Source organism: Erithacus rubecula, assembly GCF_903797595.1.
Source record: "Erithacus rubecula genome assembly, chromosome: 20".
In the NCBI taxonomy this organism is placed as follows: Eukaryota; Metazoa; Chordata; class Aves; order Passeriformes; family Muscicapidae; genus Erithacus; species Erithacus rubecula.
In genome coordinates, this window is record NC_136672.1 from 8279922 (window position 1) to 8301947 (window position 22026).

The 22026-nt window shown below is 41.3% G+C and overlaps 2 protein-coding genes across 8 annotated transcripts in view; both read right to left on the reverse strand.

The window, feature by feature from the left end:
* Positions 1 to 13357, reverse strand: part of ERN1 (endoplasmic reticulum to nucleus signaling 1) — a 30259-nt gene extending 16902 nt beyond the window's left edge. Inside the window, exons 1-2 of the mRNA XM_079323854.1 lie at positions 13187 to 13357; positions 4247 to 4358 (exon numbers count right to left, since the gene is read on the reverse strand). Coding sequence (XP_079179980.1) covers positions 4247 to 4358; positions 13187 to 13264 — 190 coding nt within the window. The 5' untranslated portion in view covers positions 13265 to 13357. The remainder of the gene's footprint in view (positions 1 to 4246; positions 4359 to 13186) is intronic.
* A 2969-nt stretch (positions 13358 to 16326) lies between these two features.
* The window catches only part of TEX2 (testis expressed 2), a 56388-nt gene continuing 50688 nt past the window's right edge, over positions 16327 to 22026 (reverse strand). For all 7 annotated transcript variants that reach the window (XM_079323848.1, XM_079323847.1, XM_079323851.1 and 4 more), the window contains 4 exons: positions 21550 to 21672; positions 19501 to 19710; positions 19169 to 19289; positions 16327 to 18348 (listed from right to left, as the gene is read on the reverse strand). In XM_079323848.1, coding sequence (XP_079179974.1) covers positions 18226 to 18348; positions 19169 to 19289; positions 19501 to 19710; positions 21550 to 21672 — 577 coding nt within the window. In that variant the 3' untranslated portion in view covers positions 16327 to 18225. The remainder of the gene's footprint in view (positions 18349 to 19168; positions 19290 to 19500; positions 19711 to 21549; positions 21673 to 22026) is intronic.

Sequence of the window (22026 nt, forward strand, 5' to 3'; positions counted from 1 at the left end):
AAATCCTTCAATTCAGCACACACCAGATTTAGCTTTCTGAACTGGTAAAAAAGACTCTGTTAGAAAAAAAATTGTAAAATAACATTCTTACAAAAAAAAAAAAAAAAAACAAAAAAAAACCAAAACCAAAACAAAACAAAAAAAAAAAAACTAAAAGGAGGTTGAGCGTACTTTATAAAGATTTATTCTAGAACTAGAAGAGTTTACCCACAAGCACATCAGTTACTAGAAACCTGTTAACATAATGCCTGTCCAGTAATTTGGTAAATTATTTGGCTCTATTCCACTTCCCCCAAATGAACGTTTTGACCTGGCAGCAGGCAGATGTCCCAATCCAGTTTTGGTTGCATCATGGCCAGGATATATTAGTGAGTGGGCAGGAGTGTATGACACATTTCAGATGGTTCTGCTCCACACTTTTGCATATATATATATATATATATATATATATATATATAAAAGCCTTATGAAACTGTAGCCATACACTAAATATAATGCATTTGATTTTCTCTGTATTTCATAAATACATTGTGAGATAAATTTGCCCTTTGACCAAACTCTGAGTATTTTTAACGTACAAAATAAATGTTGTCATCACTGCAGTGTGCCCTTAGAGTCAAAGGCTGAAAATGAGAAGTGGGAGACTGAAACAGTGAATAAGTCACTGCCCCACTGGAATGAGCTGGAAAAAACAGTTTCCTGCTCTGAGGCCCTACCACAAGGTTTGGGCTAACGGGCCAGTTTGAAGCCATATCATCCTCATCTGCTGCTGCAGGGACAGCAAATGAGGCTAGAGACACAAACCATGCTCTGGAATTGGCTGAAAACAATACTTACTGTTCTACAATTTATTTTTTTTTACAATCCTTATTAATTTACAACTCTGCACAAAGATATTACTTCTTGTGTGGGTAAAACCACTGTTACTAAAGCAGGAGCTACAGATCTGCCCTTTAAAATCTGTATACTGGATCCCATAAATAGATACAATCTTTATGCCTTTGTCTTATCATAAGAGCCTTCTAAAGTATACAGGTTATGAGTAAGTTGTTGGAAATCAAAATTTTAAACTGATTGTGGGACATAATTTTTTGACTGCTACAGAGAACTGAAGATCATAACAAAATTTCTACTGGCTCTAAATGAGGATCCAAATCTGCATATATTAAATGTTCATCTGGCAAAATACTTTGAATACTTTTTGCAGCCTTAGCATCTCAAATTTAATATTGTGTTCAATAAACCAAGCTCTTGAGTTAACAGAGACATACAAGGTGAGTTTTACAAAGATATGAAGGATCAGCACGTTCTTAAAATCACACTCTTAAAGCTCACACTGAAATCAGACCTGTGTAATAAAGTCTGACAGCAAGGAGGAAAAACTTCCTCCAGATTCTGCCATGCCAACAGGTTCTCATGACCATCTCTTTCTCTGTCCACTTGCATGTAAACACAAATCTAAGGTGCTGCACCTCTGTACCTTTCAAAGAGTTCTGTAGGAAATGACAGAAGTTGTTTTATTTTCATCAGTTTTGGGAAAGAGATTTAATCTAAGGAACCTTACTGAGGATGCTGACTAGGTACTTTGCTGGTGGCAAGTGCAGAAAATGTGGGAGCCTAGGGGAGCATGTCCCACTGTCACCCAGGTGTGACAGCTCCTTGTAGTGATCAGGGTGCCACCAAGAGCCTCATTCAGCTGCTGATGTGAAATGTGAGCCACAGCCTTCAACACCAACAAAGGTGCCTCTCAAAATTACAGGGGAGGAGGAATATGGCTGTTTCTCTAAACTTTCCAACCATTTGCCAGCTTTCCAAGGCTCAGGAAATGAGCAGCATTTAGCTACCTGCTCACTGAAAAATCCTGAGAGCTGCCAGAGAGCAGGACCCATTGAAACCAACAGGAAATGAAGATTTTAAGCACCCTCAACAAGTAAGTCCACAGTTTCATCACATTTAACTGCAGGGACACAGCTTTTTTCTGACAGTGGCAAGTCCAATTCCTAACTGACCTATTTTTGCCTGCATTATGGGCAGCACAAGTATCCTGACTGCCTTTCTTACCAGCACTCCATGAAGGCAGGAAACCCAAACATGTTATTGTGGTGATAATCATTGGCTCATTTACTCCACACACCTAAGATAAACTTCAGTGCTAAATTAAAACAAGCCACACATGGCAAGATATTCATGTTTGTTTAAGCATTGCCTGATAATGAACACGGCCTTGATTTTTCCCCTAATGAAAATAAAATGTACCTAAATTGCCCTTTGTTAAATACTTTGCTGCTCAAGTGCAGTAATAAAATGTTCCCTTCCTGGTGAGTGCCACTGCAGTGCTTCAGGTGATTTCCACAACTCCTCAAGGTGCCTGAGCTACAGCACATGGTTCATCTGCTGCAATCAGGGTAAAATGGCACCTGCATGAGCACTGCTTGCAGTGCAGGTAATCTCTGTAACAGCTCCAGTGTGCTGCTGGCAGACAGAGTGTACCCAACCACTGTGTTTATGCACTAACATTAGTAATGAATTCTGCACTATTAGGTCTCTCCAGGGATTCAGCACAGAAAGATGAATGGGCTTTCATTTGTTTCCAACACAGTCTTGTCTGTTGGGCCTCCCACCCACAGGATGACCAGCAACCAATACAAATTTGCAAAAATAAATAAATCCCCTCCCATTATGAATTAATTCACCAATTTTTATTTACAGGCCTTTGTTCCATGCCCACTTAACTCAGTTAACTCAGGAGGCATCTTGGAGCACTGATACTTACCACTAATTTTTCTTTCATTGACCCCTGTGTGTTGCTCTACTCCACAGAAATAAACTAATGAGCAATAAGTGTTTTGGAAAAATTGAGTAAGTGCTACTCATGTATATAAGATGCAGAAGTTAGCAGCAGAGAAAACCAGAAGTCCCATAAAACTAGATTATCCAGTCTGGCAGTTTTACAGAACCAACAAGAGTTTTGCAACAAGATTTTTTTTAAACAAGGGAGGTTCCTTGAGCAACACACACTGATCAAGATACTTCTCATCATCAAAGTATTTTCACTCCTTCTTCAAAAAACCCCTTGCCACTTACTAAGTGTGGCTGCAAAGCAATGCCAGTTGTGATGCCCTTCTAAGACTAGGACAAGGCAGGGTATGCTTGTGTCAGTGGAATGACAAAGAGACCAGCAAGTTTTTCTTAGCCTACAGCAACACTAAATGAGGAAACTGACCTCTGACTAAATGAACCTGCTTTTAGGCAGGGCTGTTCAGGAAAAGGAGGGGATCTAAATTTAAACAGGAGATGGGAGAAAACCAAGATCCTTCAAAAAAACACATAGCTTAGCCCTTTCTCTCTATGAAGAGCTACAAAAGCCTTCTTTGCTCATTTAAAAAGTTAATCTTTTGTCTGATAGAGCTGCTTTCAAATATAAATGGTTTCATAAAGAAGAGCAAGTGGTTGGTACTGCAGACACCAGATATGCACAATCCATTTCCCACCACTTCACTCACCTACTAAACTGACAGGTTTAAAAAAGGAGGACAGAATGATGCAGGCACTGACTCCTTCCATTTGACCCTCTAATTTATTTCCAGAAGTGAAGCTGCTACTACCACCTCTGCCATATGTAATCAGAGTCCCAGTCCTACTAAACAAAATTTGCATCAAATACTAGATTTTTCATCAAGATAGAGCTAGCTCTGCTCAGTAAATAAAATTACAAAATCACTTCCAGCCACTGAACAATGTTAAATTCCTTTACACAAGTGCAGTTCTTTTATTTAAAACACTGTCCTGTTCCTAAACATGTTATAGAAAAATCCCCAAGGTTTGCACAATATGCACTGCACCAGAGAATGCAGGGTATTCCAGAGACAGAATCATGCAATCCCTTTCCCATCAGTTTCACAAGCTGACACATCTATTCTGTTCTATGCTTGCTTATATTGCACTCATTCCCATAAAACGTGATACCTACCAATTATACACTACAGCTTAAACATCCAGGGAGGGAAAAAAAGGTAAACAAAACCCCCACAAACAAAAAAAACCTCACATAAACCTAGAAAATACCTACACATGAAATTATGAAGATGAACATGACTCTAGAAACATTGTAGCTTAAATCTGGAACAAGAGCAAAATTTAAAAACAAAAGAAAGTATTTACCAGATCCTACAACAATTGGAATTGCCAATTAATTTGGCTGTTATTTCTACTGTTGAGTAGAGGGCTCAGGACACCCTCTGCTCACCTTCTTTTAAAGTCCACTTGATTGCTCCTGTCCTCTTGCTGACAGCGTGCAAACTTCCATCCAGGGTTGAAACAAACAGCAGTGTTTCTGGCACAGTCACTGAGCTGGTGTTCTGGAAAAGAAAAACCCAGATGATGAATATGATTATTTACTACAGAGATTATTCATAACTGTCAGACAGTACATGGGCTAGAACATCCCCTCTTTTTTGCCCCCCATTTATGCACAGACTGAACAATTTTCTTGCCCCTTTGAATACAGTGATTTTTGGTTTTGTTTAATTTGCTGTTAATACTGTGGATCTTACTGTGCTAAGTTCCTCTAGAAACAGACTGGGATATGGAGTTAAAACTCCACCTCCATTTTCAATTTGATATCAAAGTCTCCTTGCACTAGAGTTAGGAGAGACCAGAGAAGGGCTGACCCAGGAAAGGACTGACAAAAAGACCATGCAGTAAGTTATGAAAAGTAAGGAAGTTCAGAGCACTCAGAGAACCCACATGTCAATGTCAAACCCATTTTCCTCTCAGGGACTCTCAGGTACACAGAACCAGGTTCAGTCCCTAGATACAACTGAACAATGACCAATATTCTTCTATGGCTGAGACAGATGGAGCTGCAAGTATTGTCAGCTGCCTCTGAGCAAGAGCAAAATATTTAGGATGGATAGATGCAGTTTAAAGGCTGAAGAAGACCCATACTGTAAAATCTCTTAATTGTGGTTTTATACCTCATGTCTCCCAATATTGTCTTTCTGCAGTACAGAGTAAATAACACTGTTTAAGGAATATGATTCATGAGCACATCCACAGACATCTCTGAGAAAGCAGCTAGCTGCAGGGTTCAAGCCTCCATTTCACACTCCAGCTCATTCTGACCCTGGGGAGCAGTTTGGTGCCATTGTCCCTACTCCAGCCCAAGCAGGTTTTGAGCCTGGCCCTTGCAGAACAATGAATTTTATTAAAAGGGCATCACACAAACACAGAGGACTCAGAACTATGCAGTTATCGTGGGAACAGTGAGGCTGCCCAAGGTGTTCCATCACACAAAGCAGAATAAGCATGTTAATTTAATGTCTGTTCTTCTCTTCCTGCCTAAAGATGATCCCAGACATCCTAAGACTGACCCATCTCCATTTTTCAGGGCTCAGGTTTTTGCTCGAGTAACTTTTCATTTTCAGGCTGTATCTGCATTGCTCATCTGCGTGACACCTGCCATGTTTCAAAGTTTCACAGTTAAATATAGCTCTTAACCTACCACACAAAATGAAAATGTATTCATTTTACATAATTAACAATGTCTTCAGTGACTTATTGTAAAAACAATATTAGTGGTCATGTTAGAATTACTGCAAAACAAAATACTTAATTGCCAAATTAAATTACGAGGAATAGCTTCCTTTGAACAACTATACATTTTAGTACAATCCTAAAGCATTATACTTTCAGGCAAAACACAAAGCCAAAAGTATAATATAACACAGTACTAATTAGCCAACACTCAGGTTGCAGCTATAAATATTGTACATGTTTCTTTCCAGCCATAATTGGCTGGAGCAGACAATTGTAAAACACACAGTGCAGGAAAAAAAAAAAAAAAGTAAAGTCAACAGTACACAAACCACAGATTAGAAATAATTGCTGGAAGGCTAGAAAAAAAAAGGGAGAAGTGTCTTAACATATAAATATAATATTCATTACCTGACATTGTTAAATTATGCAGGCTGCACAGCCATCTGCACTTAGATAAAATATTTACATCTGGGATTAAACTTTGCAATGTTTGTTCAAACAGGGACAATGTATAACAGTTTCTCTCACTGCCTTATAAAAATGCACCTCAAGATGTTACTGATCAGAAGAGAACTCACAGAATCTTTCAAGCCTAACAACCTGATGGGGTGTAAGACCAGAGGGGCTCTGTTGTAGAGTTAGGTGATCTCAGTCATTTGTATTATTACTTTTGTTAAACTATTGTAGCCACTGTATCAAAGTAATTAATGAAAATTTTGTCCCCTAGGTCATTTTGTACACAAATTCCCCAACCCTCTTAGGATGGTGTATTTGATTGATCATCCCAAGTCCAGTCTCCCTCAAATCAGTATTTAAAAGCCAGATTCACTGATTCTGCAGTGGGAGGAGGGAGACATGACCCACACTCCATTATCACAACCCTTCAGAGCTGAAAACCATCTGATTGTGAGGCTCAGTTTAGTGAACACAGTGAAACTGCACCTAGAGTGAAACAGAGTCAGTTGAGCAAGAAAATACAACTGTTAAAGACAGGAAATTAAAACTGTTCAAGTTCCTTTAAATTGCAGGTGGGAATTTGACATGTAGAATGTGTCTAATGGTGAAGTTTAATTGCAACTAAAATAGAGCATACAGCAAATCCACCACATTGTCTCCATATACAGACTTAAGATTTTTCTAGTCTACTTCTTATTCTCTGTACAAGTCTTATCTTTTATCTTCTTATCTTACAGAATCAGTATATTCTTCATAAACCATGCTCTTTTCCTGTTTGCTGAGTAAGAAATAAAATCATGTAACATTCTCACTATAAATTTGCCTGTAAAATAACCACCATGAGTATGGTTGGGTATCACTTATCAGGAATACATAGTGTATAGAGCAGTACTTGTTGTAGATGATAGATTTAATACTTTAATATTTAACATTTGAATATCTATTTATTGAGGAATCAAGGATACAGAAATTAAGGAATTAAATGTGAGCTCTGAGACGATGATCAAAACATCAGTAACCAATATTGTCCCACAGATTATTGCCATTTTAGCAGGTTCCTAGGACTTGGGACCAAACAAAGTACAAACATGCAAAGGGTTCCTCTGCACACTGCACTCAGAGCAGGAAAACTTTTCTGTACTTCCTTCCAGTCACAAGCAGAGCAACAGAGAAAGAAAACCATAGCTGAAGAAGTGTTAGTGCAAGTTTCAGTGCCAAACCAAATGAACACCTGACTGTTGCCTAGACAGTTCTGGATAGTTCTCATAGAGTTCTCAGATAGGACTAAGATCATGAAATCACAACAGTTTTTGTTAAGCTTTTCAGTGAGGGACCCTTGGTGTAGGAGGGGAAAAGCACCTCAGCAGCACTTCCAGCTACCATCCCATGGTGTCTGGTGTGGTTAACAGATGTCAACCTCCCTGGGATGGGAAGGACTTGTGGCATTCACAGGCACCAGGGGAACAGAGCCCTGGAGGAGCCATTAGGTCTCTGCAGCCAAGGAACCCACTGCTCTGGGCTCAGTCCTGCTCCCTGTCCAGGGAGTTCCACTGGGATTCCTCTGACAGGGAGATCCTGCCACATGCAAGCATCATTTCCCTGTCAAACACACAGCTTTTCTGATGTTCTCCTCAAAGCCCTTCCCCCCACCTCCTCAGGTCTATGTTTAAGTTTCATTTCTTCTGAAGGGCATTCTTATGTTCAGCTATCAAAGTCACATTGATGTGGTCACTGCAGCCCTGTGTGCTGAAGATACCATCTCCTTTGGGGAAAAGATTGAACACAGGGCAGATTTCATCAGTTCTTCACTTACTTCTAAATTTGTATTTGAACACAGATGAAATACATAAAATGCCATTATTAAAAGTTTTCCATTCACTCATAATTTTCAAAGCACATGATATCATGCAGTTGACATTACCCAGCTCAGTAGCACACTGACCCTGGTGAAGCATGTGACCTAAATTTTAAAAACCCCCAATGATTCTGTAGATATTGCTATGCAATATTGCTAATTTATTTTGTTCAGTATCCACAGCAGTCACTTGGAGAAGGCTAGGGACTTTGTATAATAGTATGGAAACAAGGCTTTATTCTTTCAAATTGAATCAAGCAATAGATATAAAATTGAACAGACTATTTAAATAATTACTTGTGTTTCACCTAGACTGAGAAATTAAAAATACTTTTTCTTGGTTTTATTCAGAACTTTTATCAGTGGCTAGTTTCAAATATTGAATAGATTTTATTTTGAACACAAAGCTTTGTAATTAATTGATTAATGGTTTAATTAAAGCCTAGAATTAGCACCACAATGAAAAGCTACAAAAATTATAAAAACCTGCATGTACAAGAATCACTTGTTTTCATTTTTCTGTGAGGTATGTAAGAGCTTTCTCCACCACAAAAAGACATCACAATCTCTGCCCTGAGACAGACTCTTTAACAACTGGTAACACAGATCCTGTCCTCCCTCCCTGCAGGGGTGAGGTCCCAACTGTTGTGATGCAACACAAATTCTTAAGAGACCTTTATTTTATATTGCAATTTTATTTCTAGGAAGATATAACAGCTGACTCCAAGAAAAATTTGTTAGGACATGAAGTAAGAAAGCAAAAAGAACTTAACTTAGTGAACAAAGAAAATGAGACAGAAGGAAAACCTGGTTTGGTTCTTCTTTAATTTCATCTGAAACTGCAACATCTATTTTAACACATACCCTCTTTGGAATCCAGTAAGAGCTTCTACTGCCTTGACAGTCTGTAGTCATAACAATCTTCCACATCAACAGCAATGTAAGGTTAATGATTTACAATATTTTGAAACTACCTGGGGACTGCTTTAGAATGAATTTTAATAATTTAATTCAAAAGACAAATTTTCAAGCTCTCATTCTATTCAAATTTGACAAAAGTTTTAAAGTTGACTGCTAATAATCTGTAACAGCCTAAACTTTGTGACTAAGCAGAAAACACCATTTTAAAGTAAGAATAGAAATATACTATCTAATAGAAAAAGAAATTAACTTTATATATATTAGTTAAGTCTTCCATAAGAATCTTCCTCTCAGTCTAAATCTACCACATCTTTAGATAAAGTGTTTCAGAAATCCAAGTAACAAAATTACTCAAAACAATTCCGAAGAACCTGGCAGTCAAGGAAAGGTCAGTGAAAGCTGTAGAACAAGTCTGGTGTGTGTGTGTGGTGCAGTTCAGTGTCAAAGGAGATAACATCTTTCACCCCAACAGCTCCAACTTTTCCAAGGGTTAGCAAAGCAATGCCTTTGTTTTATTGTGTCAGAAGGAAAGAGATCCCCACAGCAATCATTTTGTCTTAATTAATTAATTCATCTGCTTAAAACCACCGTTTTTGAAATAGGTCTGCACTAGCACTGAAGTCAGTGGAAAAAGCAGATAGAAAACCAGGCCACTGAGTTCCTTGAGGTTACAGCTCTGCAACCCAGAAATGTGTTTTGCTGTGGGGGTGATCCACACAAATAAAGAACAGGAAAACACCTTCCAGTGACCCCGGATGGGTGACAGTGTGTGCTGATTTCAAGAACTGTTACTGATTTCATAGAAATAATTGTGTGCTCATGAGTAAACAAACTAGTCCCACATCTTAGCAGGGAAATCATTTTCTCTTTTCTGAGTCTGAAGTAGGAATACATTAGCACCAAATTTAATGTGTTTGGCACAGTGATGATAAAGGATGGATGGTTTGCTAACAGCCCTCTAAATTCTTAGATAATGCCTGGCTTACCAAATCAAAATTTTGACAAGATACAAATTGTCACTGAAGGAAAAAAACCCCGATATTCCTCATTCCATACTTAGCCTCATATACATTTGCATTTTACTCAAAAACGATTAAAAACCATTTTCAGCATTGACAGCACCAGACTCTATCCTCACAATAACAAAAGGCCTATACCATAATTTATACTACTGGAACCACAGCTGGTAAACCAATAAAGACGCAAAGCAAAATATTTTTAGACATTAGCACACACTGCAAGCACTTGGCATATTCATCACAGACAGCCTATGAATCATTACCCTGGTTTTTTGACAGCTATCTCATTACACTGCCAGGCTACAGGCTAAAACTCTGCATGATAAAACCAGGCCAGGAAGAAAGTCTTTGTAAAATTCAATGAATACTGAGGGGAGTTTTCCAGTATAACTAATAATGAACTTAAGATATGAGAGTTGACCAAAAAAAAGTTTTATCTTCTTTAGAAAGCAAAATCAAATCTACAGATCTTTTAATCTTAAACTGAACTCTAACATGTCTTTGTTAGCCATTTCTCATCACATAACCCAGTTCAGTGAGTTCTCATTCATACACCCATTCATCCTGCAATGGAAAAAATGAGCAGTACAGAAGCTCCACTCCAACTGTTCCCTGCCTGGATTCACCTGCACCTGGAACTTCCAGCTGAGCTTTCACATTTGATTCTGTGCCTAAAACCCAAATGTATTTCAATAGCCACAAGAACACCAACAATTCAAATGATACCTGAGTTATAAACACAGGAATTTATACTCCAGGACAGAGTCGTCCATGATAATTTAGGTGTGCAAGACAAATTTACATTTCCCTCCCTCACCAAAAAACCCCCTCTAAACTCAATTATGCGAGTTTTTTGAGCAACCAAGGAGATCTGCAACTCAAATAAAACGTGTGTTGATTAACTCAGTGCTTGAACATGTCCTCTGTAAACCTTCTGCTGTCTCACACGTGTTTTCACACCTATCAGTTCCCTGGCCAAACACCTCACACTGAGATAAAGAACACACCAGAAGAAACAACACCTGGCTGAGGCTGGGGATTTTCCATGTGGCTGCTGCCCACGCAGTGTAACCCAGCACTGAAACCCGTCCCACCGGCTGCAGACCCGTGCTCCAAATGCCACTTTCATCCCAGGGAGGATGGCATTTTTCAGTTGCACCGACTCCATGTTAAAAGAGAAACAAGCATAGTTTGGAACATCCCAGGACTCATAAAAACAAGGGATTTTTCACTCTAAAGAGAGCTGTAAATCATTACTGTGTAATAATGATGGCAATGGTAATTTACTGACAGCTCTATTGCATTTCTCATTGCTCTGAGAGTTCACCCTTTTTAATGTGCTCCCATCCACTGGAGGACAGTTCCAAGAGCAATAAGTGATGTCATCAAAGACCTTTATGAACTTACTAAAAAAACAGTATTAGAGATGGGATATTAGGTAAAAAAAACCTACATTGATCAGCCAAAGAAGTTACAGAACAGCAGATCACCACCACTACTCTTAGAAGAAATCTACAGAAAAAACAATCTGCAAAATTTTTAGTCAACCTCGTGTTTTCAAGTTAACCTCAGCACCAAAATTGTATGCCAGTCTTTCTCCTGGGAGTTTATTATCCAAGTGACATGAATAGTTTTAAATAAGCCTCCACAGTTAAATAGGTTATTCGTAGGTGAGATGACTGGGACTAAGTTCACATAAATGAAAACTAGATCTGAAAAGCGACTGAAGTACAGAGTAGATTTCAACTTGGAAGTCATGGTGAGGATCTACAGCTGGCAGGGCAAAAAGACCAGGGTAAGAATCAAGGAAAGAGACAGAAATGGAGAACTCAGACACAGATCTGAGGTAAGATGGCAGGGCAGGGAAACCTAGAGAAAAACGGGCTGAATTCTACTAGGGCATGAGTCAAGTTTTTTGTAACTACAAAAGTAAAATTTTATAAAATTTAGTATTTTTTGAATCTGTGGATTTAAAAAATATTTCAAGTATTTAAAAATATTTCTTTATGTTCTTATTCAGAACTGTTTTTAAAACTCAGTGAGCTGCAAATCAGTATTTTCCTTGCAAAATCTGAAACCCAAACCTGTGAGGAACATAAAAAGACCTCAGTCCAGCCTTGCAGTCCAGTCTAAGACAAACACATTAGCACTCTACAATAAAGATTGTAAAGTAATTTTTGTTGACAGCCTGCATTAATTTTTTTCCAGTTTCCTAATGAAGTAATGAGACTAGGTATGTTACCAGCTTAACTACTAATGTGTTTACTTTACTTCTAAAGAAGGGGAGTGGAGCTATTAGATCCCAGGTAAAAAACAAAGCCTTCACCTTTGCTTAACTTCAACTAGAACCGCATATATTACAGCAACTTTTTCAGGTAACAATGAACAATCCATCAAAGAACATAACCTAAAGCTTTCTTGTGCCACACTTGACTATAATGTAAACAGTGAATGCCAGATGGCCTTTTCATTGTCTCCTGGTCTGGAGAACCTGCTAACAAGTGCACCTTGAATTTTTGAAGTTAGCTATCCATCTCAGTACACACACAGCAGACAGCACCCACTGTAAAGTACACTATTGAAAATTATTACCTCTGTAAAAATAATCTGCTCAGCATTCCATCTGCTTAGCACCAGTTTCCCTATTCCATGAACTTTTATTGCTCCACCTATTGCAATACCTTATAACCAACCTGGTTATTTCTTAAGAGGTCTTGTAGGGCAATGACTCGTGCACTTTGTCTTTCACCTTTGAATTTAAAACTGTGGGTTTGGATCCCAACCAACCACATGTACATTAATGCACATTGCTGCATTTCTCTGGAAACAGAATGATCAAAATGCCATGACAGTATAGATCTATATACACTCTGTATAGCCAGTCACATGTATTTTGTTATCAGTGTATATACAGTGTGGTTTTTTCCCAGAAAAAAAAAAAAAAAACCAACAAATCCCCTCACTTACTAAGGGACCGAGCAGAACTTCTAGCGTGTCTCACTGGTTCCCGACCCATCTACATAGTTTCAGTTCACAAAAGTTTCTTTGTACTAGTGTTTCAAAAGTTTCTCTGTGCTACTTTTTACAACTGCCTGGTAGGAAATTAACTGTATTTTTATATTGCGAGGATTGGGATATCCACGTCCAGGTTACACGCCAGGTGGGGCACAGCCGCAGGTACACGGCTGTAGGTCAGGCTGTGGGGCTGCAGCCCCCCACCGGGGCACACGGCAGTAGCGACAGCAGAGCAGGAGGTGTGCCGGCTCTGCGGACACCGCCGGCTGCGGGCACAGCTCCGCTAACCCCGGCAGGAGCCCCCCAGCTCCCCTCCCGCGGCCCTCCCCGTGCTCCGGCTGCCCCCGCCCTTCCTTCCCCGGCGCAGCGGGCCCGGGCTTACCGCGAGCCTCGGCGGGAGCAGCAGCAGCAGCAGCAGCAGCGCGGCCAGGCTGGGCAGGAGGCGGCGGAGCGGCTCCATGGCTGCAGCGCGGGGCCGCTCCCCCCGCACGGCGCTGCCTCCGGAGCGGCGCGTCCGGCGCTCCCCGCGGCGGGCGGGGCGGCTCAGGGACCGCCCGGCCGGGACGCGCACGTCACCCGCGGCGGGCACCGCGCTCAGGGACCGGCCGGGACACGCACGTCACCCGCGGCGGGCACCGCGCTCAGGGACCGGCCGGGACGCGCACGTCACCCGCGGCGGGCACCGCGCTCAGGGACCGGCCGGGCAGCGGGCCTAGGAGCGGACTGAGATGCTTCGCGCTGTGCCGGAGCCTCCCGGCTCGTCAGAGCCCCGGCCCTGGGAGGAACCGCGGGGTGCGATGGCAGCTGGCTACTGCTGCTTTGTTTTTATAAAAAAATAGCTAAATTCAAGCAGCGCCAGTCAGTCGCCTCCCTCCTCCGGCATCACCCTGTCCGGAATAATTGGGGGGTCAGGCGTTGGAAGGGGCTGCGCAGGGAGGGAGTGGAATCACCATCCCTGGAGGTGTTTGAGGCATCTCGATGTGTCACTGAGGGGTGTTTAATGGTTTGGGGCTACAGTGGCAGTGCTGGATGGACGGCTGGACTTGCATTTGGCATAACTCATGCCTTTGACAAACTCACTGTTAAGCCTGTGCCTTGCAAGGCCTTAAATAAATTCAAAAGAAGCCCCAACATGCCCCTTTGAATGAAAAAAAAAAAAAAAAAACAAAACCCAAACTTCTCAGGCTTCTCTAAACAGATAAAAATAAACAGAAAAAGTATTGAACCAAATGGAAGAAGCTTTAAACAGAAGAGAGTAAATTTAGAGTGCCTGGCAGAGGCCCAGTGCTCAGCCACCTATTTATATAACAAAGCCACTTTGTCCTTGTACATATTGTTTGCTTTTTAACAGTGATATCGCTAATGGACCTGCAGGGCACACGGAGTCCTGGGCATGCCATATGCACACACCAGCTCCCAGAGGCAGCGTGCCTTTGATGGTGGGCAGGAAGTGTAACAATCACCCAGAATCACAGAATATCCTCGGGAGGGGACCGACGATCATCGAGTTCAATTCCTTCACAGGACACCCCAACAATCCTCAGAGCCTTGTCCGAATGACGACCTCACCTGTAAGTCTGAATGCATAAAAATATGCTGGAGCTACAAACCACACCATGATTCCAGTTTTCTGATAAGTTTCTTTATGGTGGCCTTGAACTTTTAAGAATCTGTGCCATGTGAGAACAAGCAAACCCCTAAACACGCTGTGTACCGTGGCAGCAGCACCCTGCTACATTACAGGAGGAATTTGTCAGTTCCTGTATAAACGCTGTAGTGTGCCAGATGCTGGAGTTATTTTACACAAGTGAAATACAGCCACGACCTCACAGGAGACAGAAAAAAAATAAATAAAACCGGTTGATGTAGGAGGGGAGCCGGGTGTTGGTGAACGCCCTCAGCTCCCTCCTGCTTCCCTCAGGAACCTTAGCACCCACTCTGCCGGGGCAGATCTGCCCGGGGCCCGAATTTTATGTCTCTTAATACTGAACCTTGTTTCTCCACAGCAACAAAGCACTGGACCAAACCAGAAAGAGAAGAAAGTTCCCGGAAAGGCAAAAGGCTGCCCCATACAGCGGGGGGCAACACGAGACCACAAAGCTCCCCCAGACCCTCAGCTTGACCTCCCTGCACCGCCACGCCCACTGGCCTCACACGGCCCCGCCCAGCCCCGCGCGCAGCCGCACCCGGATCACGTGCCCCGGGTTCCAATTCTATTGGGCGATACGAGGAGGGCGGGGCTAACGCCTGCATAAAGCAGAGCGCGGCGGGGCGTCGGCCTCTCTTCCGGCGTAGGCAGCGAGGTGAGCGGTGTGCTGGGTATGGAGCGGGGCGGGCGGTGAGGCCGGGCCGCGGTGATGTCTCTTGACACGTGTTAGACTGCTGACATTAATGAAGCAAAACTACTACTGAGCGCCCCGGCTGCATCCACCCTGCGGGCGGCCGGGGTGTACCGCGTCAATAACCTCCTCTTTTCTCTCGGTGTTTTACAGGGCCCGTGCGGCGACCGGCGGCCGGGAGCGGCGGTAAATAAAGCTTGTTTAACCCAGATCGTGTCTGGCTGGTCCTTTTACGCGAGCCCGCACTGCCTTTGACCCGGCCGTGCCCTCCTGGCGCTGCCGGCCAAGCAGCGGTGCTACAGCAAAGCGCTTGTTCATAACTGGTGCCGCTCGGCCCCACCCGGGCGGCGCTTTTAAATGCAAGTGACATTTGTTCGTTCGTGTGTCACCGTGGCGGGGACACGGCGGGGATCGGGGGCTGTTGGGATCGCGCCGCCTTTCCAGGACAGGGAGGGCGGTGCCGGGCCCGGAGCAGGTCCGGGTCACTCACCGCGGGTCAGCGCGACTGAACCCAGCCGAGGGACGCCTGGGCTTCTTTACTAGTTAAAGGTTCAGTTGGAAAAAGGACTTAAAATAGGAATAGAAGTCCTGAGATTGCTGCCGGGCTGTAGCAGGGGCAGAGGAGCTGGAGGAATCAGCTTGCAGGCAGGAGAAATGCATCCAGAGCTGGGGGTTATCTGTGCACGTGGTGTAAGCTACCAAAACTGAGCTGCCACTTTTCTATGCTAATACCGGCAAGTATTTGAGCATTTTCTGTCAACACAGAAGATCCATAGCCATGCAGGAATAGGACAGTGTAGTCAGACTGCAAAGAATAATGAAGCTCCCAGAGGATTTGAATGGTGGCAGAAGTGAATGTGTGCCAGCTCTGTTCTGTAACTGCTGGCAATATTTCAGTTTTACCAGGTACACAAATGTGTTCTTAAAGCACAATCCTCATATGAATACTAACTTGCTGTGGTAAAACTTAGTTTCATTACAGTAAAATTAAATACAGCTTTTCCTCCTAGAGTTCAGCATTGGTTAACCCTGAAACTGGCATGCCACAACCACTAAGTACGTGTGTATAAAAGTCTGCAAAGCACAGGGCACATTCACATTACAAAGCTGCCTTTCTAATCAAGTTTTAAGAATAAGTTGCACTAGATAGTGGCTAAATGCTGTAGAAATAAAGTTTACTGAATTGTTTGACATGGGATAAATTTATTTAATAAAACAAAGCAAGCAGATTGTAGTTACCCACAGTTCATGAAGTGCAATATGACAATCTTGTGTAATAAGTCTAAATCTGTTTACACATTAGTGCATCTAGTCCTTTGACTTTAGTTATTGCACATAGAAATTAACTCATATAAAAGACCTGCGTACAAGACATGCAGACTTCATGAAAGGCAAATAATGCCTACAGAATCAGCAAACCCCAGAATATACACAGCCTGGAATGGTCAAGGAGGAGTTCAGGTAACAAATATAACTACTAATATTTCAATTAAAGGTAACCAAAATAGGTGTTCAAATATAGAATTAATTTTAAATATATTAAATGCTAGTTTTCTTTTGTTTCAGGCAAGGTGCTGTTTAAAAAACCTTCAATATAATAGTTTCATTTAGAGATGGTAAATCATCAAGTTATACATGGAAATTTTGATTTACATCAAATGTGACAACACAACGTACAAAAAGTTTCTTAAAAAATTACTTGGAAAAAAAAAAAAAGAAAATAATGTTATAAAAGGAGAGCCAAAACTCACCTTCTTTGTAAACTAAAACATTTTCTGACATCCATGAACAGTTGGCAACACTGAGTATCAGAAAAATATTATGTGTTAAGGAGTGGATATGTAGTGTTCAAACCTTGAATTTACTGCATACGTTTAGCCTTGATTCATTACATCTGACAAATAAAAGGCAGTTCCCCCTTCCCCTTTAATTTTGGCCACTAATTAGCAGAAAGAGTCTTTAATCATAATCAGCTCAAACAACTGCAATGCTTGAATTTCTATGCCACAAAATCCAAGAAACCAATGCATGGGGGTCAAAATCAGTCAGCCACAGCTGCTCCCAGAAGCAGCAGCTGCTGTCCTGTCTGGGGCTGTAACTGAGGATCAGGGCCCACGCTTTGGGTACAAACAGTGCAATGGAAAAGACTCACAGCAACAAACTCCTGTCAGAAAGAACTCAGTGTTTCATCACAGCAAGAGGCTCTATGCACAGTTAGGTCACTACTCCTGGAGATGTGCAGTGTTGACACTTGGTTTGTGTGCTCATGTCTCTATAAACATTCAGAATTCATCAGGAACCAAGGTGATTGTACCTCACTGTAAGGCGGCTTGCTATGGTTTGGTCTCATGGCTTTGCCAACTTTTTTCCTCATTTACAATAATCTGACAGTCCCACCTTCACTGATAGTTGTGTTTTATGGCTAATTGCTTCCCAAAAAAAGCACAAGTTCTGTATGAAAAAAGTAATGTGTATACAGCACATTGAATCACAATATTACCTATACATCCAATTTACATTCTTTTATCCTGAAAGCATTTCGTATTTTGATTGCTTGACACAAGCTATTGACTGCAGAAGTGAAAGAACATAAAACAGTTCATTCTACACCTCCAAGTGCCTGAGAAAGAAAAATATTCTTCCAGTTTTATAAATTCATTCCTTATTTAGGATTTTTTCCATTTGGCACGCAGTTCCTTTGCTGCCAAAAAACTTTTCAATGCTTTAATGCACATTAACATAGCATGAAAACAAGCTGAACAAAAGGTGCATCAACAAGCTCCTTGATCTGTTACATTTGAGTTCCTCCTCCCTCCCCACAAAGAACGGGTCACCTCAGCCTCCCAATTAAAATCCTGATGGCAGCCAGTACAAAAATAAATCAACGGCTTAATGGAATGGAACTTCATGTAGCTGAAGTACACGGGAACAATAACCAGGCAAGTGAGCACACAGGGAACAGGGATAGGCAGTCCTTGGGAGGGGGGAGAGTGGCACAAGTTAAGGATGAGAACTACAGCACAGTTTATAAAACCATGAGAGTAATTTTTATAATACTGTAAACTGCAAGAATCTTCACATGTCATGGTTGATCAGAGGCCTCCGTGCTCAGATCTTGAGGAGGGCATGTGGAGGAACGGGGATCCATGGCTGAGTGCATTAAAGGAATATAGACATCATCCATGTTTGGCATGACAAAGATTTTCTGGGAAAAAGATGCAATGAAATGAAGTTACATGTATCACTTGAAACCTTACTTTTCCATTTTAATTTAAAAAATGCAACACATTTACAGAGAAAAGGTTCTCAAGCTCAGCATTGTTTGAGTCAGTGCAGTGACCATTAACTGAAACCATTTTATTGTGTTGCAGTTGTAAATGAAACTCAGAAATATTAATATCTCTGCATATTTCATTCAATTAAAATGGCACTACAGGAAACATCACCAACTTTCCCATTTGCTTTCTGAGCTCTTAGCCATCCATATACTTTCAAAATGCACTTTTAGTAAAATAACTGGTTTTGATTTCTGGTTGATTGCATAGTTTGGGGTCCAGAATCAAGCTGGTCACTATTCCTATCCTACACATATTTGGAGGGGGCTTCCTCCTTTTTGCACTATGGTCAATATGCCTTTAAACAAAAAATACTTTAAAAGAAGTAGTAAGAGAACTAATGCCTTACCTAGTCTATCTTAATTTTAGGCAACAGTTTGGCCACCTGTCACCCAAGAACATGTAGAATCATGTTCTTATTTGAGTACTACAAATTTTACCATGGTACCTATTTTTAAAAAATGTAACTTTTCATCTCTAAACCAGATTTCCACCCAGGTCTATACATGAGCCTTAAGACCATCCCAGCAGTCAATTTCAGCTGAATTCTCAACATCCATCCCACTGGCTGGAAGCAGTGGATGACATATTACTTATAAATGAAATAGGAGACATATGAAAATTAAATATCCCACCCCTTTAATTGACCAAAACTATCATCACTGAAAGGAGAATGTGAAGGAGACACACCTGGAACTCCTGTTCCAGTTTCCTTGCTATCCAGTCTGTTACATGAACCAGAGTCACTTCTCTCTCACCAAGTTTTGGCCGTGCTTTTAACTCCAGGTAGGGAGGCCTTCGGAAGCCGTACCTTGGGGGAGAACACAGAGCAGCATTTCTTACAGACACCCCAACAAAACAGGTATTTAAACCTGCAAAAGTTATTCCTACCTCAGTTACAATTAATTTGTACTGCACCTTGCCCAGAACCCACTCAAGCCAGGCTTTAAGTTTTCTCTTAGCTTCAATCCCCCATGTAGCACACATGAAACATTGCCCAGCTCGCTCTGAGCTCCTCTTACCATATTCTGTCAGTGGGTGGAGGTGGAATGTTAATCACTAGTGTTCCTCTGCACTCCTGTACTTCAACTGTTAGCAGCAATGGAGTATTGGAGACCTCTTCAATTTTCTTCTTAATAAACTCAGTCTCTGTTGCTTTCTGAAAGTATTTTGACTTTGTAATTTTATCCACAATTCTCATGATTTTACTTGTTCGATGTCCTCCAACATACCTTTAGACAGAGAATAGGAAAAGGGCATCAAGATAATTTTCTTAAACCTATTTGCTACGACAGATATGGATTTTCTATTAAACCATTAAAGTTTTTGATATAAAAGTCCTGAACAGATATATGGCCAAGCAGTACATCCTAAGGCCTGCAGCAGCAGCTGCATTCTGTCAGCTACAAGTGTCTGGCAGAAACTCTGTTCAGTCTGAGCACTCCTTTGGAAACACATTTTTTAAAACTGCAAATAATTTAGATCATTTATGCCAGCAAGCTGGCATGAGAAGTGACAACTTGTCTACTACCATTTCAAAAAAATGATCAGTAGAGACACTGATGCACCAAGACGTGCACAAATCAGCATAGAAGGCCCAACCATTGTGTCTAATTATTTAGCTGTGTGTGCTGAACAAAAATGGTTTAATTTTAAGGCACTGTAGCATTTATGAGTATAAGGATGCTGAAAAAGAAGAGGAAAACAGTTTGGCAATGAGTGGAGTGATATTCCAGAAATGGTTAACTGTGTCTGCAGAAAATGGGCTTTTCCTGGCAATTGTGTCAGACAGCATTCCTGGCTTTTGAAACAGATGCTTTAAGAATTGAATATGTCTTTTCTTACCCCTATCTCATGTTGGAAATACACACTCCAAAAATAGCACATTTGGTATTTTCCACACACAATATATCATGTCTAATTGTGGCTCTTGGTGTTATGTAGCAGAGATAACCTTCCTAAGGAAATTATATTTTCCTATCCAGGGGAAAAATAAATTATTCTAATTCGAACTTTTACAGTTTTGTCCTTAGCACAACAGAATACAAAAAAATCCTGTTCAGCTGATATAAAAAGGGTAAATAAATTTTGACTCTCAGATTTTATACTAGCTGTATCTTTACCCAGAGAAAGAAGTTATTCTCCCATCAGATTCTATAGTGGTAGTAATACAGATTTTTAATAGGTGTAAGAAAATTATTTCAGTATTTTGCATTAAGATTCTTCATTCTCCCTCTTTGTCCTCTTGATAAAGAGTTCTTTATATGATCTATGAATTTCAAGAAGATATGAAATGCATCAATTGCACTAATTCAAATAACTCCTCACACAATTTTCAAGTGTTCAGGAGTAAAATACTAAAATTCTCTGGAACATTTTGAGTAAGTCATGAGTCTTCTGGTATATTCACTGTAAAAATCACTAAGATATGTTCAGACACAGAAAACATTGTGATTGTCTCAGACATTCAGTTTTCTCTTTGCATGGCATAATTGCAATCAGATGCAGAAAGCAAAAAATCAGTCGCAGCCAAAACAAGGAATGACTGGTGGCATCATTAATGTTGGGAAATTTTCTTTGAAATCCAAGCACAGCATCAGAGGGCAGTATTGCACAACTCAGAGACACAAAGTCCCCAAGGAAAAAAAAAAAAACAACACAAAACTGAGCAAGAAAATCAGGCTTGAGTAACAGTTGTTTTCTTGAGGAAAAGAAAATGGAACACTGGAAATAAAAGATTGGCAGGATCAGCATAGGGGTAATACGACATGGAGAGGGTTTCAAGTTTTCACACAAAATCCTGTTCTTGGCTCTGCCACCAGGTAGGACATGCTGGGGAAAGTCCCCAGAGCTTCTGTGGCCTCCCATCAATCCAGCAGAAAGGGACTGGGAGGTGGCCAGAGCAGCTGGAGCAGTCCCTGCAGGGCTGGGGTGAGCAGGGCTCCACTGCTGCCCTCTGCCCTGCAGAGCGACTGGACACATTCACACCCTGCCCATCTGGGGGACAAACAACATCCCAGCACTGGCACCAGCTATCAGCTCTGGGGGGACAGAAGGATTAAACAGCTCACCCTTCTCCTCCTGCAGCCACCTGCTTCTCTCCTGCCAGCTCAGGAGCATCATCTTCCTCCGAAGAGCCGGCGCTGGACGATTCCTCATCGCTGTCTGCAAGACAATATGCCCTTGGCCTGAAACTGAAACAATGCAATTTCCAGGTCAAATGTAACATCCTTAAATAGCTACTCATCCTGTACAGCTTTGGCTGACATTACAGGTTTGTGAACTTGCCCTCCCCTCTCTTATAAATGCTATTTAAAAGGACAAAACCAAAAGTCTGGCAGAATCAGCTTTCAAAACAGAAATGTTTGTTTTCCCCAGTAGAACATAATCCTTCATGAAAGAGGCTGGCATGGGGGTGGCTGTTCTACATATTCAAATCAAATGTGGAGATTATTCAAATACATTTGAAAGCATCTCTGTTGCTGCTAACTGTTTTCCATGAGTTGAGCAGAATTAGGGTTGGACAAACCCTTTTTTTTTAATGTCAT